At 44.7% G+C, this 18,824-nt stretch overlaps 1 protein-coding gene across 6 annotated transcripts in view; it reads right to left on the bottom strand.

The window, feature by feature from the left end:
- The window catches only part of MYT1 (myelin transcription factor 1), a 168,829-nt gene that overhangs the window by 60,685 nt on the left and 89,320 nt on the right, over nucleotides 1-18,824 (bottom strand). For all 6 annotated transcript variants that reach the window (XM_028735455.2, XM_077929381.1, XM_077929379.1 and 3 more), the window contains exons 5-9: nucleotides 16,523-16,585; nucleotides 12,347-12,597; nucleotides 9,123-9,905; nucleotides 6,740-6,874; nucleotides 2,831-2,921 (exon numbers count right to left, since the gene is read on the bottom strand). In XM_028735455.2, the coding sequence (XP_028591288.2) occupies nucleotides 2,831-2,921; nucleotides 6,740-6,874; nucleotides 9,123-9,905; nucleotides 12,347-12,597; nucleotides 16,523-16,585 (1,323 nt within the window). The remainder of the gene's footprint in view (nucleotides 1-2,830; nucleotides 2,922-6,739; nucleotides 6,875-9,122; nucleotides 9,906-12,346; nucleotides 12,598-16,522; nucleotides 16,586-18,824) is intronic.

Consider the following 18,824-nt stretch of genomic DNA (forward strand, 5'->3'; position numbering starts at 1 on the left):
TTTGAAAGCACGTCAAAGTGGAAGTAGATAAATAGTTACCACTCTGGCAGGAAGGTAAACGGCGTTTCCGTGCGCTGCTCTGGTTTGCCAGAAGCGGCTTAGTCATGCTGGCCACATGACCCGGAAGCTGTACGCCGGCTCTCTCAGCCAATAAAGCGAGATGAGCGCCGCAACCCCAGAGTCGGCCACGACTGGACCTAATAGTCAGGGGTCCCTTTACCTTTACCTTTTAAGTATTATTCTAATATTGGAAAAGGAAGAAGGGTAAGGGATACAGCTTGCCTAAAGCCATCTAGTGACTGCATGGCAGACGTGAGATTAAAATCTACTGGGAGCCGGCACAGTGAGTCTTGCTAGCAAAACTGGACTTTCCCCTCTCTTCTAAACATACAAAAACTTTCTGATAGTGAAAGCTCCTCCACAGTGGAACGGTCTCCCTCGGGAGGTTCTAGACTCTCCTTCCTTGGAGGTTTTTAAGCAGAGGTTGGATGGCCATCTGTCATGGATGCTATAGCTGAGATTCCTGCATTGCAAGGGGTTGGAATAGATGAGTCTTGGGGTCTCTTCCAATTCTATGATTCTACTTCCCCCCTATAAGTTCTGGGGGTGTCAGGAGTACCCCTAGAACAGCACACAGAGGGAGGAGATGGGAGGTTGTTCCATCCAGGGAGCAGAAATTCTTGCACCAATGACTTCATGACCAAGTGGGGGTTTGAGTCTGTCACTCTAACCATTACACCACACTGTCTTCCTAGAGTTCTTCTGCTATGTGGCAGCTACATAAACCAAGTGGGTAACGAAATACGGAGAAAGCAAAATGACACACAGAGAGGGATCTGAAATACTTTCCTTGAAGCTTGAATTTGTTTTATTCTGGATTGTTTCATTTGATGTGTTCATGCTTTGAGGGGTTTTTTTCCTCTTTAAAATATAAAGCGGTATAGAAACGAAATGAAAAATAAAACAATGATGACAATTGTAACAGTGCGATGTTGAATTCCACCCTTTGTTTCCCCAAAGCAATATGAAGTGCAGATAGCAGCTTTATGAATGCCATAGCCCAGGACTTAAGCTGAGCTGGCCACCAATCTTATTTTTGGGACGCAATCTTATGTTTGCATAATCCAGCAAAAATGTGTTCAGTTAATTAGGGCTGGCAGGCTGCCACCTGGACATACTCTATAAAGAAAAATTGCATGGCGTGGGGCAAAAATAAATTCTAATTTGCTTCAGCAGGAGAGGACTGGATAGGGCAGGTGGCAATCACAGGCTGAGACGAGTCACAAGACCCTTACAAGAAACTGGGCAACAGAATTAAAGTTAAAAAGAATTCTCCACATTGCAACTTGACAACCATAGTCAGCTACAGTGATTTAGGTCACTATCCAATACACTCATTTCATTACTCTCGTACAATGGAACTTTCCCCTCTCTCACCCCTGAATGCACATCCTACACCCTCCCCAAATCTGCTCCAGAGGGTTGGGGTAACCCCCAGAACAAATTTAGGGAGGGGGACATGGGGGGAGGAGGGAAAGCAGAAATCCTTGTGTTGATAGAACTAGCCACTTAGCGCGATTTTGGACACAACTCTTCAGCTGCTTATACCCCAGTGTTATTTTCTATATGAGCATCAAAGCAACTCATGGAATCTGATGCTCAAATTACTGCATGCAATCCAGGGTCCTGGTACCTTGATGGCAGGACTGAACCTGGATCCATCCCAAAAGCAGCTTGTGCCACTATTGTGCCAAAAGTTTGCCCTGTGCCTGCCACACTTAATCATTTACCATACAAGGGAATCTGAATATCACCTGCAGGAAGGGGAGAGGAGGATGTGGGGGAGCTCTCAGGCCACAGGGACTGAGAAAGGGAACGTAGTCTTTGTCCTGCACATCAGCAACAGTGGAGATTTTAATTTCACTTTCCTTCACTGGCTGGCTACTGCTTAAAGCCAAATGGATCTTCTCAATTAACTGAAGGAACATATCTATTTTTTTCTTCTGATCTAGGCCCACAAAAAAGGGTACATTTCTTGTCCCCAGCCCAATGCACAAAGTTTAACAAACTGAGCAACTGTGTGTGCCATGTTTATGACTGACACCTTTGATCCAGTAAGTTCAGTTCTTAATCCGATCCTGTTGCTCTCAACATTTTCCAGGGAAACAATAATTCTTAGAGATTGCTTAGATTCTTACATGCATTTCCATATAATACATTCCCTTCCCAAATAGGTCTTACAATCTATAGAATCTGTTTCTGAAACCGCTTTGTATCATACATGAGAATTCCTACACTGCAATTAAGCCATGCAAATATCATTGCGTGTTCACCATTCCATGCACGTGCATTTCACTATTGGTAGGGCAGAACTATTATCATCTTTCCTGTAGGTTCACGTTGCTTATATCTGGGCTAGAAGTTCATAGATGTACAATCACCAAATGCTATGCTTTTGTTATTGTTATGTACTGAAGTTCTCCCCCTGGTCCAGCAGGGGGATACTGTAGATAGTTATGCAAATAAGGGATTGAAAGTGACATTCAGTGATTGGATAGTTTTAGAAAATTGTTACAGTTACGTTGTACTGGAGCTCTATATAAGCAGGCTGACTGAACCCTTCAGTTCAGTTCTGTCCTGGCCTGTGAATAAACAAGAGCTGTTTGAAGAATCGCTGTGTCGTCTGATATGTTCACCCACAATTTAACAGTTATCTGCCTTTTTCTGCCCCAAAATGCCTTCTTGAACCCAAGACTTCTGTTGTCCTATCCTAAACAGTTTTTAAATTGGCTCTAGGATAACTTTTGAGCTCTTGCTGTGAACCACGTACCTTCGGTGAGTGTTGCGGTTGCTGTTCACGTGGCCTTGTCCGGTGCACCCTGGCGTTGGGCATTTTAATACATTCTCGTGCATGGCCAAGACTTTATTATAAAGGAAGGAAAGGAAAGGGGAGGGATGCGGAGGAGGAAGGGGAAAAACCACAACATGATTAAAGAAAGGAAAAAAACAGATGGTTCATCAGGTCTCAGAAAACAAGCAGTTGTTTGGGCTCGTCTGAGCACCTCATTCCATATCCTTCAGCTGCACCAAACAAAGCTGGTAAAGCATGTTCTCCTTCATGGAGAGCATGTGTTGTGGTGGGGTCTGACAGGTCACCCCTCTGTTGCTGGGTGGGATCTTATAGATGGCCATAGCAGTGATTGGGATATTTGAATTACTGGGGAAATTTTGATGTTGCCAATTTGTGGTATGGACCAAGGATTTATATACTGAGCACACAGCATTGAGCGTTCTCTTTTGCTGCGTGCACCGGATCATCCACCCACCCTCCCTAATTTAGGGCTTTTTGCATTTGACCTTGCTATGACTGTCATGGAGTCATCCACTTTTGGGGCAGGGGCCTGGTAGGAATTTTGTCCATTTGGCTGATTGGCTGGTGCCATTTGGTTTTTGCCTAGGTAAAGGTAAAGATAAAGGTACCCCTGCCCGTACGGGCCAGTCTTGACAGACTCTAGGGTTGTGTGCTCATCTCACTCTATAGGCTGGGAGCCAGCGCTATCCGCAGACACTTCCGGGTCACGTGGCCAGCGTGACAAGCTGCATCTGGCGAGCCAGTGCAGCACACGGAACGCCGTTTACCTTCCCGCTGGTAAGCGGTCCCTATTTATCTACTTGCACCCGGTGGTGCTTTCGAACTGCTAGGTTGGCAGGCGCTGGGACCGAGCGACGGGAGCGCACCCCGCCGCGGGGATTCGAACCGCCGACCATGCGATCGGCAAGTCCTAGGCGCTGAGGTTTTACCCACAGCGCCACCCGCGTCCCAGGTTGCGGTTAAAGGTAAAGGGACCCCTGAACATTAGGTCCAGTCGTGGCCGACTCTGGGGCCAGTAAGGGAAAACAATATTGGGGAGAAAGTGGAGCTGGGCACCATAACCTCACCTCTCCCCACATGCTCCCAGGGGCTTGCGCAGCCCAAGCCCCATGCCAGGGATTCAGACAAAAGCATGGTGAGCCCCTGGATTCCTTTAATGGAATTCCCTTGCAGCAGCAGCAGCATTGGAGGGCAGGCACAGCCCCTCCACCAAGCAAAAAATTAACCAATGCGCGGGTGGCACTGTGGGTTAAACCACAGAGCCTAGGACTTGCCAATCAGAAGGTCAGCAGTTCGAATCCCCGTGACGGGGTGAGCTCCTGTTGCTCGGTCCCTGCTCAAAAGCACGTCAAAGTGCAAGTAGATAAATAGGTATCGCTCTGGCGGGAAGGGAAACAGCGTTTCCGTGTGCTGCTCTGGTTCTCCAGAAGCGGCTTAGTCATGCTGGCCACATGACCCGGAAGCTGTACGCCGGCTCCCTCGGCCAATAAAGCGAGATGAGTGCCGCAACCCCAGAGTCGGTCACGACTGGGCCTAATGGTCAGGGGTCCCTTTACCTTTACTTTTAGCCTGCATAGCCCTGGGCTTGTGCCCCAAAGCCCAACCCTCTCTGCAGAACTCCCTGCCCTGGAAGCCACATGCAAGGTTTTTTGGTCCTGTAATAGAATGAGTTTAAATGTGAATTTTAAAAAATAAGATAAAAACGTATTTTTTTATATATATTTCCTACTGCATTGCGCTTCTCCTGCCTATCTGTTTCAGGTACTTTCAAGCAATTGGAATTATCTATAGTCTCTTATTTTGTTTTGTTTTTAAAAAATATTTTTAATCTTCAGGATTACTACCTCCTGCGGTGATGACCTTAAAAGCAAAGGAATTAATTTGTTTTTCAGTTCTTTTAAAAATAAAAAAAAATCACACATATGAGAAAATAACTGATGTCCCCTTGTCTCATTTCCCCTCAAGTCTAAAACCTTTGAAGTGAACTGATAAGGCAGATTTTCACTTTATTTTCATATGTGCACACAGCGATTCCTGTGATGTTGTTATGAAGACATGAATTAAACCCACAAATAACAAACATTTGCCCTTTGGGGAGAAAGTATATGAAACTTTCCAATACCAATTTATATTTAATAGCAGGAAAAAGTTGACTTTTCCATTTCCTTTGTGTTTTGCCATGCCTGCCTCATACATACTGTTTGCATTTTTTAAAAAGAGGGGAAAGATAATTTGCGAACATCTCTTTTTCCCTCTTTAACATTTCATGGAAATCAGTAGGAATGAAGTGTCTGATTCATTCCAGACAAGATGGAATACTTTCTAAGAAACTGTATTTTCAGAGGTGGCTTATCCTCACTTTGTGTTTAAGAAAACAGGGGTGTAACAGGCTGAGAGCTATGGCAACTATCTTATGAATGGTAGCAGCCGAATTCAGCAGAAGGTGATCAGTCTAAAATTCCACTTAATTCACTGGAAGACAGTTAAGTACTGTATATGCATAAGCAGAGCAATGAAAAAATATGTTGCAATCCCCGCTTTTGGCCATTTTAGGGGTGGGGGTGGGAGAGGGAAAATGACCCCCCCATCATTGGGGTGCCCAAAGAACTTTCTCAAAGGTTTTTTTGGGGGGGGGGAAAGGCTTACCACACAACTTCCTTTAGCTTACAACTTGTGTGGGTGTGCACTAAGAGACAGTGGCTTGCCTGAGGCGACTGAATGAATTCATAGCTGAAGTGAAAAACCAGCTTAGCTCACAGCTCAGTCTCTTAACCAGTGAGCTACAGTGCCTAGCATAAATGAGTGCGATGGGCACACAGTCATCAAAATGATGTTGAGATTACAGCTTAATATTAAGGGCATTTTGTAAGCCATTGTCATGTCTTTTTTGAACATAGGGATGAACTGAAAGGGGGATGGGTAGTTTTAAAAAACATTTTGGGCAGCAATTTTTTAAAAAAAAATCCTTTTGGCGATTTTTCAGACATTGTGCCACAAGAGGGCAAACATGTTTGCCCACTGAAAGCATTGGAAATGTAGTGAATGTGGCCAATTTTGATTGCAGGTGGGTTGACTTAAGTTGAGTCCATTTAAATTATTGTTTTAAACCATGATTTAAATAACCAGGAAGCTACACCTGCTTGGTGTAAACAATTGATTTAAATTGACTTTCTCATTTTGAAATTCATTCATGGCTAAGCAGACATACTGATTGGTTGGTATAACAGCCTAAATGCAAAATTATGCATTGCAAAATTATGTCCGCTTAGAGAAAACAGATATTAATTTGGGTCTACCTGCATAAATGCAACCATATTAAGGAAGATATCACTTTATCGAAGGGCGCAGTCCTTTGTATACTTATTTGGAAGCAAATCCCAGGAAACAGAAGTCCCATTTTCTTCAAATGTGACTTATTTCCAAGTAAGCAGGCATGGGATTGGCCTTCAAGCGTCCAGAACAGCGGTTCTCAACCTGTGGGTCCCCAGATGTTGTTGGACTACAACTCCCATCATCCCTGAGCTCTGGCCTTACTAGCTAGGGGTGATGGGAGTTGTAGTCCAACAACATCTGGGGACCCACAGGTTGAGAAAGGCTGGTCCAGAACATTGCAGAAGCAACTTGGTCACAGACCCTCCTGCCTTCCCTGCTTGCTCAGCTGCCACCCAACTGTTCTGTTCTCTTTTCCATTTTCACCTTTGCCTTGCTGCACCTGGAACACCCCGTCCCCCTTCTCCACATAGATGATGGATTTGTCATTCATTCATTCATCCATCCATTCACCATTCATTCATTCAGCATAGTATTTCTTGCAAAAGAAGAAGCTGGACCGTTTCTGTCCTGTAAATAACTCCAAGTCACACTCACTCTCAGGAGGGATCCTGTCTTTGTGCGGGCAGCCAGACAAACTGCGGTGGTGAGGGTACAGCCCCGTGACATGCCCTGTGCCATCACAGCCAGGGGTTGGGCATTTGATTTCTCGCTTCTCGGGTCTTGAAGGATCTAGGAAATGCAGGGAGGAGAGGGTGCAGGAAGAACATCATGAGACGTGCAAAAAAGTCCACGAGAAAATCAAACCAGTGTTATTAAGAATACCTCTGAATCTGATTTTGCATTTCATTTCAGGTGAAAATTTACTTACACAATTCATGACCAGCCTTCCCCAACCTAGTGCCCGTCATGGTGGCTGGCGCCAATGGCAGTTGTCTTCCAAAACATCTGGCGGGCACTAGGGTGGGGGACACCAGTCCAGAGGGAGAGTAAATGTACATCTCAATGACATCTCAATGACACCAACAAAAGATCAGTGGGAAAGTCAGCGAATAGTACCAAACAGCTCTGGGAAAGATAGGTAACTCTTCAGATATTGTTACCAGATATTGTTTACCCCTAAAACCCATGATAGAAGCTCATATACAGGTTTATGTTTCCTACAGTCTGATTCTATGGATCAATTTAAGCTGCAGTCATGCAAATAGCCACTTGTGATACTGGATTGCAATCCTATGGACATAAGAACAAAGAATTTCAGGAATGGATTGATGGATTAGCCCAAATCATTCAAATTCAGCATCTCCCACAGCAACCCCCAAGACACCCTTAGGAAGCAAGGTTTTATTGAGATAGTCACCCACCCCCTGGGTGTATTTTGTGCCACTGTGGCTCATATGCATCAGTTGATCTATCTTCCATGAAGTGGTATAACCAGTGTTGAAGCAATGATTCTTCAACATCAACTTTGTTGGACTGGTCATGTTGTGCGGATGCCTGATGATCGTCTTCCAAAGCAACTACTCTATTCCGAACTTAAAAATGGACAGCGCAATGCTGGGGGTCAACAAAAGAGGTTTAAAGACTCTCTCAAGGCAAATCTTAAAAAATGTAGTATAAACACCAACAACTGGGAAACACTGGCCTGCAAGCGCTCCAGTTGGAGAACAGCCTTTACCAAAGGTGTCATGGGCTTTGAAGACGCTCGAACTCAGGACGCAAGGGGGAAACATGCTAAGAGGAAGGCATGCTTGGCAAATCCACACCGTGATCAACTCCCGCCCGGGAACCAATGTCCCCACTGTGGAAGGACGTGTGGATCCAGAATTGGCCTCCATAGTCACTTACGGACTCACTATTAAGACCGTGTTTATGGAAGACAATCTTACTTGGCTATGAGTGATTGCCAAAGAAGAAGAAAGAAGATAATCCTTCCTGAAAGTCATCTGTGCTAGAGTCTGTTGGCATGTCTAATGGCAATGAGATTCCCAGGTGAATTAGAATTGTATGAAGAATGCTTAGGATGTTTGTTTGCCCCAAGCCTTCTTGCGAACTGCTTCACTGAATAGTCCCAATGAACGTATGGGAAACTCTATTCTCCAGTATCATTATGGCCTCCTGTATATGAAAGTTTGTGCCTCTAAATGCCAGTAGCTGGAGAGAGCTATTGTGCACTCACCGCTTGTGGGATTCCTGTGGGCAACGGATCAGTTGACCATTGTGATAACAGAATATTGGACTGGATGTTGGACAACCGATCCAGCAGGGCTTGTATGGAGGAAGGATTCCCCAGGTGCTTCCAGATAGGAGCTTAAGACTGCTAATGGGTCAGTGAGATACTGCTGGCAACAGGTGATTTTGTTTTTAATCTTATTGGATTTCCCCCAGAAAGGGTAAATTTGGATTAAATGCAGGACAAACACAGGCTGGCATTTGGGTGACAATGAATTCATTTGGATGCTGCAAAAAACTCATGAGAAACACTGATCCCACAAGCAACACCCATCTGGAAGCAGCACTCTTCCCTCGAGTAGGAGTGGAGGGAATATTCAAGTGTATGCAGACTCTGAAGGTTTTACTCCTTTGTCACTTATAGGAGCACACAGTAGGGTACTGAAGTCAACACAAAACAGCAGCCAATGAAGGTTGCAGAATACAATGTGGCAGCACCGTTGCAGAAACAACCATTGACCAAACCATTGCAGGGTCCATTTGCTTCTTTCCATTAGGCTTCACAGAGACAGCGTGACAGAAGATGAGTTACTTCTGTTCCACCATCCTCTGATTATTTTGTATTTACTGGAACCATTCAAACTTTGCATGGGCCCTGAGAATGGTGGGCTGGTGGGGACACAGGGGCATCCAGACGTTACAGATCTATAGGAATGGGGCTCCCAGGCCCTACCAAACTCATTTTCATTGCCACTGGGGGTGTGTGGGGATAGCAGTTTATTTGCCACTGGAAGGACAACGTCCTCACCTTTGCTGTAGTAGCTCTTTCTGATGGAGTCCAGGGCTTTGTTTTGCTTGTCCTCGACCTGGAAAAGTTTCACATGCTCCCCGGCCAGCTGCTGGCCAGGCTCTCTCACAACCTTAACCTGTTCAGCTTTCAGAGCAATGGCCTGTTCCAAGAGACCCAGGTTCCCCCGGGTCATCATGTCATACATCTCAGATTCATCAGTCACAGTGGATTTCTGGGAGTGGCAATCATCGTCCTTGTCATCGTCTGATCTCACCTCCACAATGACAGAATACTCAGGCTTGGAGCCGACTATCTGTCCTTCACAGTGGGTTTTTGGGGAGTCCTGAGATGTGTGAGGAGCTTCTTCACAGATCACTGCAGTCGATGTCTCCTCCTCCTCTTCTTCTTCCTCCTCCTCTTCCTCCTCTTCCTCATACTCTTCATCTTCCTCCTCCTCTTCATTGTCTTCCTCCTCCTCTTCCTCATCTTCCTCCTCCTTTTGCAATTTGCAAGACTCCTCATAGCTCACCTCATCATCCCGATGTTCCAGGCACAAATCGCTACTGCGTTCACTGGTGACCTCAATGACTTCTTCCGCATCCTCCGTTTGGATGATGATCTCCTTTTCACATTCCTCCTCAACTGCCTCCTCTTCCTCTTCCTCTTCTTCTTCTTCCTCCTCCTCTTCCTCCTCCGCTGCTCCTTCATGTAGCAAGTGCACGTCCTCCCCAGTGTTGGAGACCTGTCCTTCGCTTTTGGACACCTGCCCCTTGGCTGCAAGAGTTCCTTCTGATATTTGGCCTAGAAATAAAAGAGAGTTGGCAATTATTTATTGATATGATATGATACAATATCTTTATTGTCATTGTCCCATACAGAACAATGAAATTGAAAAATCTCCATAAGACATTCAAAACCCCCTAAAAACTCCGAAACCCCATTTAAAAATACAATATACTATAGAGACTCCTTATACTGTGTTTAGAACCAGAATTGCATTTGGGTAGAAACACTTTCTCAGGCAGCTAGTCCTGATCTTTATAACCCTATACCTTCTTCCAGAAGGCAGAAGCTGAAAGAGATCATTTCCGGGGTGCATACTATCCTGCGTTATCTCTGCAGCTTTCTTATGGCACCTGACAGCATAGATTTGATCTAAGGTGGGAAGACTGCACCCAATTATTCTCTCTGCAGTCTTTACAACCCTGGACAGCATTGTTTTCCCCCTGGCCGTGCAGCTCCCAAACCACACACAGAGACCATAAGTTAATACACTCTCCACAGTACAATGGTAAAATGCCATCAACAGGTCCTTTGAGAGATTGTTTTTCCGGAGGATTCTCGGAAAATATAACCTCTGCTGTGCTCTCTTCATCAGGTCTTTGCAGTTTTCTCTTGTAGCTGGTCTGGAACAGGCTGGGTGCTATATTCTGTTGTGGCTTGGGGGTTTGGCCCTTAAGATAGGGTTGCCATACGTCTAGAATTTCCAAGACATCGTTGGGATTCTGCCATTAGAATCAGTGACCGGACGGAGATTGCTGAAATGTCCAGGAAAATCTGGACGTATGGCAACCCATGTCCAATCCCCCCCCCACTTATTGAAAAGTGGCCACCCAACTTAAGCAGGGAAGAATAGCTGGGGGACACCCCCCCACATAAACATTTAAATAGCCCATTTTAAAGGTTTGATTGAAACCCGTGCCTTGCTATTATGCTTCTGGTGTGGCCATATTTATAGCATTCAGCCATGGCAGGTAAACAGACCGTTTTCTTTCCTAAAACTGTTCCCTCTGATGAGATGAACATCAGTGCCTGACATTTATTTTCCCCAGGATGCCTCCAGAAGTCATCAACTAGATACTTGTGTGCTTTGTCTAATGCCTCTCTAGACTGATATTTATGTGCGGAAAATATCACACAGAAGGATGTTGTCAATGGAAACGTACAGCGTTGCCTTCATTTACATGGGGGAAAGCAATGAATCTGGGCTCCCCAAGCTAAGCAAGGCAATAACTTTGGTTATTGCCAATAGTTCTCTCGTTGCTGTGCCAACGAGTCTTTGGGTGAACTGGTGCCCATTGCAGTTAATGAAAAGGTTCTAGTGGCTAATGACAGAAGAGGTCTAATGGATTGGTAACATCTTGAAAGCACATACTGCATTATCATTAATGTAACTAGGGTCAAGCAAAGGTATGTCTGTCTCCCCCTCTGGCCCACAGGCACAAAGTGGATAGTGCAAAATAGGCGCCAATGGTCTCGCAAATATTGGAAGTAATTAAAATTAAATAGCATGATGTTGGGTTTATTTTATTTATTGCAACTCTATCCGACTTTTTCCTGGAAGGAGCTCAAGGTGGCATACAGAGTTCTCCCCCTCCTCATTTAATCTCCACAACAACCATAGAATCATAGAATAGAATCATAGAATCATAGAGTTGGAAGAGACCACAAGGGCCATCGAGTCCAACCCCCTGCCAAGCAGGAAACACCATCAGAGCACTCCTGACATATGGTTGTCAAGCCTCTGCTTAAAGACCTCCAAAGACGGAGACTCCACCACACTCCTTGGCAGCAAATTCCACTGTCGAACAGCTCTTACTGTCAGGAAGTTCTTGTGAGGTAGTTCTTCATTGAGGGCTAACTTAACCCTGTGAGGTAGGTTAGGCTGAGAGGCAGTGACTGGCCCAAGGTCACCCAGTGAGTTTCATTCCACCCATAGCAATGTTATTACTCAGATTGTACCTTCCTCTGGTTGAGTTATTTAGAAACCTTTGAGGTTTAGAGATTCATGGCTGAATACCTGAAGCATCAAATGTTCCACATTTTAAATGTTCCTTTTAAAAAATAGTGAAATATTGATTTTTTTTTATAAAAAAATATTACTACTACTCCTACTAAAATTTGTTATCTTTATTTGCTTTATCTTGCCCAAGGCAACCTGAAGCGACTTCCAACCGAATAAGATATGTGGATAGTGTCATTATATAGTTTAGTCACTAGGTGGCACTGGACTTAGTTGCATCTTCTGGGTGGAGTCAGGAGTTTCCTGTTAGATTTGTGTTGGAGAGAGCCCAATAAAGTTTATGTCTAGCTTCCTTGGCTAGCATGTCCTCTATGTCTACCACGACAGCATCTACATATTATTTAGAGGAGCTATCACTCTGTAGATTGTCAACGTTCCCTTTCTTATTCCTACCCAAGAAATAAATCTTTGCAGTCGAGCCAATAATGAAATAAAGCACCTTCTCCCGGTGGACAGCTGCTGCAGGCCTCCTCTTGGTCTATTGCTTCTGCCTCTTCCTCCTCCAGCGTGCCCTCGGAGTCGTCCGTCACAGACTCCTCTTTCGCTTCTGCCTCTTCGCTGCCATCGCTGTCAATGCTGTAGCCTTCATCGAGGGCTAACTTAAGCGGGTGGGATTTCCTCTTGGAGGCCAGATGTTCTGCTTCTGCACCTTGAAGTTTCCTCTTCTTTGCGAGGGGGCAACTTTGTAAACTAAAAAAAAAAAAAAAACAGAGGAGGAAGAGAGAGTGAGCTTTGTCACTGTAACGCACTGGCTTCCCGAGAGCTAACCGGCTAGACTGGCTGAAGTACGTGTGTCTTAATTTGCAATGTTTAGGTAATGGCTTCATTCTGGACATGTGATGAAACTGTCACTCTCTGATTAATTGAAACAATTTGAAGGCATGAAACCAGCCATTCCCTTTGTTTCTAGCTGATGTAACGCGTCTGGAGCTAAACTCCATGAGAGATGCTGGAGGAGGAAGGAAGGAGCTTCCTGCTTCTGTTTTCCAGATCCAGCAGGATCTTCTTAATTTCTGATTGTATTTTGCTCCCCTTACCGTGCCTGGGCCAGTAGTGACAAAGATAATTTCTCATTTTCTCAATTTCTCACTGGAGAGTACAGTGGTCCCTCGGGTTAAGAACTTAATTCATTCTGGAGGTCCGTTCTTAACCTGAAACTGTTCTTAACCTGAAGCACCAGTTTAGCTAATGGGGCCTCCCGCTGCCGCTGTGCCACCGCTGCACGATTTCTGTTCTCATCCTGAAGCAAAGTTCTTAACCCGAGGTACTATTTCTGGGTTAGCAGAGTCTGTAACCTGAAGCGTATGTAACCTGAAGCATATGTAACCCGAGGTACCACTGTACACAGTAACTTCATTAGAGCCTTTTCACATATGCCACCCAAAGTACACAAGTCAAGGAGCAACAGATAATAAGCCACTCTCTGATTTGTGCCATGGTAGTAGTACAGTAGTACCTTGGTTGTCAAATGGCTTGGCTCCCAAGCAAAGCAGCTACCAAACGCCACAAACCTGGAAGTAAGTGTTCTGGTTTGCAAACGGTTTTTGGAAGCTGAACGTCTGACGCGGCTTCCGCGGTTTCCGCTAGAGTACAGTAAGCTCCTGCAGTCAATCGGAAGCCACGCCTTGGTTTTCGAATGGTTCCAGGAGCCGAACGGACTCCCGGAACACATTACATTTGACAACCAAGGTACCGCTGTACTCCTGATACTGTACTATAACTGAGCCAAAGTATGTGTAATTGAAATAAATGCATATCCCACACTACTTCACCCTTTTGATGCGTTGTTTTTCTATGTCTACAAGAGTGTAAGCTCATTGGGGCAGGGACCTTGCAAACCTTTTCTTTGCAAAGCACTGTGTTGGATAAATGGCGCTAGTTAATAAAAAAGTTAGCCCTCCTCCCCATGCTTTACATTCTTGAGTAGTACAAACTGTTTTGCACTTAAACAGACTTCTCCCTATATATAAACTGATCTCCAGTTCTTCAAGGCCTCCTGAGCTACTTTAAGCATTGGTTTTCAATGAGACAGGTAGCCAAGCTGTCACTTGTCAGGTGACACGCCAAATTCCACACCATAGCAATTTCACTGCAGCTGTCACTGTTGTTGGAGACTTGATACCAGAATATCTGAAGAGAGGTCAATGCTAGCTCAAGACCAACCCCATAAAGTTGTTTTGAGGCTCCAGGGACTTGAGGCCCACAGCAAGGAATGCTGTTGCTTCCCTTTCGCATCGCTAAGCTCAAAGCCACAGAACAACTTCTTTCCCGTACTGGAAAAGGAGAAGGCAAAGCAGTTGGTGGCTGCCTAGTAACCACACATTTTGGTACCCAGAGCTGTTAAAGGTGTCAGAAGTGATTACCAGAAAACACAGGAATGTCAGAAGATCCCTGCCAGAGAAGATCAAATTTCCATCTAGTTCAGCGTCCTGTTTCCAATAGTGTCCAGCCACTTGGGAGTCCACAAGGAAGGCGTGGAAACCACAGTCCTCCTCACTGCCAGCAACTGGTGCTCATAGCTATGCTAGCTCTGAACATGGAGGCTCTCATGTCTACCAGCTGTTGATAGAAAAATGCCTCCAGGGGCTGTAGCTCAGTGGCAGAGCATCTGATCTATATGCAGAAGGTCCCAGGTTCAATCCCCAGCATCTCCAGGTAGGGATGCGAATGTTTCCTGGCCAAAATCCTGGAAAGCCACTGCAAGTCAGCTGAACTAGATGGACCAATAGTGTGACTCAGGATGAAGTAGCTTCCTGTGTTTTTATATTCCTGCTAATTTGTCTCCTGCCTCAACCAGAGCCAGGACTTTTCCAACACTGGCTCTGGCCTGGTGGAACGCTCTGTCTCATGAGACCAGGGCCCTGCAGGATCTGATTTCTTTCCACAGGGCCTGTAAGACAGAGTTCTTCTGCCTGGCCTTCGGCTTGGAATCAATTTGATTCCCTCCCCCTCTTTCTTTTTCCCTTTCTCCTCCTGTGATGGAACTCCTATTTGGGGACTTCCCTGGCTTTTTTTCTGGCCCATGTAGGACCAGTCTGGATAGTTGGCCTTGGTGAAGACTTGACGTTTTCCTCCCCAAAAAAGTTTTTGATTTGAGTTTCTACTGAAAGGAGGCTGCGTTTTAATGTTGTATTTTAATCTTGTTTTTAAAGTTGTATTTCAATCAATTGTTTTATATCTGGTGTTAGCCGCCCTGAGCCCAGTCTTGGCTGGGGAGGGCGGGGTATAAATAAATAAATAAATTATTATTATTATTATTATTATTATTGTTATTATTATTATTTATTCCCATCTAGGGCTAGTGGCTGTCATCCTCATGATGTATGGCAGTGAATTCCACAGATGAATTGTGTGTTGTATGAAGAAGTAATGCATTTTATCTGTCCTGAATAGATTTCATTGGCTGACCCCAAGCTGCAGTTTTAAGAGAGAGGAAGAAACAATTTTCCGAATCAACTTTGTCCGAACCATAATTTTTCTAATTCATTAACCTCTATCAATAATTTCTGAGTCAAAAAGATTCATATCTAACCTACCCATGGCTCCCATTGTTGATTGGAAAGTTTCAATGGACTACTATCATCAAGTGTGATGTTGGAGAACCCCAAGCCAGTTAGGAGGGATTTGGTTTGTATTTAAAAGTGAAATCTACCTAATTTGCACTTTCTGAAACAATATGCAGACTATAACACATTCATCCTTTGATATTTACACTTCTCTGAATTTGGCAGTGTGGTTCTTTAGCCGAGCAATCTGCATAGAAATGCATGGACTAAGCTACAGTGTGCACAGAAATAACATTGGTGAGAATAACACACAAAAATACATTATAGTTGGGAAAATACGCTTTGCAAAAAATATTTCGTATATCAGGCAAAATTGCACACAACAATGTGTCTTAGGAGAAATCGGCATCAAAACGTTGATGAATTTTCATGAAGACTTAAAAAAAAATAAACATCACAAACTGATACAGAGGCCTGGATTTAAGAGTGAAAAAGTGAGAAACTGAGAGAAACCAAAACTGGCAGATTTGCTCATCCTTAATCAGCATGCAGTAGTGATGTATGGAAGTGAGAGCTGGACCATAAAGAAGGCTGATGGCCGAAGAATTGATGCTTTTGAATTATGGTGCTGGAGGAGACTCTTGAGAGTCCCAGGGACTGCAAGAAGATCAAACCTCTCCATTTTGAAGGAAATGAGCCCTGAGTGCTCACTGGAAGGACAGATCCTGAAGCTGAGGCTCCAGTACTTTGGCCACCTCATGAGAAGAGAAGATTCCCTGGAAAAGACCCTGATGTTGGGAAAGATGGAGGGCACAAGGAGAAGGGGATGACAGAGGATGAGATGGTTGGACAGTGTTCTTGAAGCTACCAGCATGAGTCTGACCAAACTGCGGGAGGCAGTGGAAGACAGGAGTGCCTGGCATGCTCTGGTCCAGGGGGTCACGAAGAGTCGGACACGACTAAACAACAACAACAACAATCAGCATGCAATGAATTGAAAGAGGCCTGGAAGAAACACAGGGCATAGTTCTTCCAGATGTGACAGGTTGGAGGATTTGATGAGGATGGCAACAATGGCAGCCATGTTGGTGATGGCGACCAAAACTCACCTCCTGTGTCTTGCGTACTTCCCCCGGATGTGTCCCGATCCGTTACATCCTGGAGTAGGGCAGCTAAGTTAGGAGGGTGACATAACCAAGAAACAAAAACAGGCATGACTTCAAGGGGTAAAACAATAACAACAAAGTTTTCGAAATCAAAGTGTGTAGTGTGTTTAAACAAAAGCCAACAAGTCGCATGTGCATTTGAAAAACAAAGGAGCCACTGAAATACCCCATGCAAGAAAAGATAATTTCCTTTAAACAGTTCATCTCTTCCCTTTGAATTCCAGCAGATGAGGGCAACACAGCGGCTCTGCAGTTTGCTAAAAATTAATGAAATGACTCACCCCATTTAATTAAATGAACGGTTCATTATAGTTTTATGAGTAGGTTTAATTAAAGATTTGCATGTGTGAAAGCAAGCCTTTTAAAACCAGACAACTCTTGCACTCACCTCCTACTGATGGTGGTTTTATTTATTTATTACCAACACACACACACACACACACACACACACACACACACACAACTGGACTTCCTCCGCAGCTCTATGTCTTTCAGTGCTGGATCCTGAAATCATTCATACACCCAAAACTACTTCTGATGTTCAGATCTGCATGACTGTGGTATTTATGATGTGGTTACAATGATTACATCAGATTGTTTGATGCTCCCACTGTGCTTCCTCCTCTGAGGTCAATTACTACCCCAGTTCCTCTGTGAATTTTCATAAGGTCCAACTTATATGTAGGTGATTCAGGATTTGAGAAGAATAGTTTCCTTTCCAGTGAAATGGGAATGTTCTATATGTTCCACTCCTGAGCAAATGCGATTAAATACAGCCTTGTTGCCATGCACTTCCATAATTCTAACCTCCATGAACAACAGATTTGTCCCCCATAACAATTGGAACAGCTCACCTTTCTGCCTACACTTTTTGCCCTTTTGCCGATGATTGTAAAAGTCTATTTAATTTTAATTGCCTTCCCTCAGGACTGGAGATTGCAGCATAATAGGCTGCCCCAGACACACTAAAAGGAGCTGGACCCTGGGACCCTGAGCTTCTGGGTGATATCAGCCGTGGCTCACCTGAATTAAAAGCTTACGTTTGTGGCTGCTTTGAAGAAGAGGGAGGCAAGTCTGAAGTCTACTGCATGCTTCAAGAATGGTGAATTTGAGCCTCTGTCACATGTTCAACAGAATGACCTGGTTCTCACATAACACTAAGACATGCTTTGTTTAGCAAACCATGAGTTAAGAACATAACTCAGGCCAATAGCCCATCTAGTCCAGCATGGTTTAGCATTATGTGTAAACAAGGGCAATGCGTATACCATGGGTAGGCAAACTAAGGCCTGGGGGCCGGATCCAGCCCAATTGCCTTCGCAATCCGGCCCGTGGATGGTCCGGGAATCCGCATGTTTTTACATGAGTAGAATGTGTGCTTTTATTTAAATGCATCTCTTGGTTATTTGTGGGGCATAGGAATTCGTTCATTCACCCCCCCTTCAAAATATAGTCCGGCCGTCCACAAGGTCTGAGGGACAGTGGACTGGCCACCTGCTGAAAAAGTTTGCTGACCCCTGGCGTATACAAATGGGGATCACATCTGCTTGCTGCTGCTGACCGTGCATATCTGGCTGAAGTTTGCATGCATATAAACTGTACATTTATAGGCATTGTCCACACAGTCATTCCACTTGCCTATTTAATGGTCTCCAGTTGCATGGGCAAAGGTAACATACATACAGTAAGTACATTTGGGACCTTCGCATGAATGCATGTATGACGCGGGCAGCAGCTGTGATCCTGTGCTTCCAGTGTAACAAGCAAAAGGGGCTTCTGTTTCACTACATTGTGACTTGAACTGAATGAACAAAAGCAGGCGGAAAAAACCCTGATTTTTATTTTCATACAGTCTCTAGGGTTAGCTGTGGTCTTTGGGGAATGAATTAAGTCTTACATTGGGGAGCTGAAGGAAAGAGGGCAGGCTATGCTCCGCAGGGCCCAATCCCAACTCTCTCTCCCCATAACCACCTCATCCTCCTGTAGGGGAGAGCACCTGAGTCTGGGCTCCAGTGCAAAAATAGTAAGTCCATTTGGAAGGCACCTGGGAAAGAGGGCGATAGTTTTGCATTGGTGATCAACTAAAGTAGGGCTTGGAGGCAGAATCACAGCCAGATTTCCTGGCTGGGCAGAGCTGCTCCATTCCCAGGCCTGGCTTCCAAGAAAGAAATGGAAAATTTTCTCATAACCCATAGAAATGTCTGTAAGCTGAATAAAATGTAGGGGATTTCATGGCCCCGAAGTT

The sequence above is a fragment of the Podarcis muralis genome, chromosome 5 (assembly GCF_964188315.1).
Source record: "Podarcis muralis chromosome 5, rPodMur119.hap1.1, whole genome shotgun sequence".
NCBI lineage: Eukaryota > Metazoa > Chordata > Lepidosauria > Squamata > Lacertidae > Podarcis > Podarcis muralis.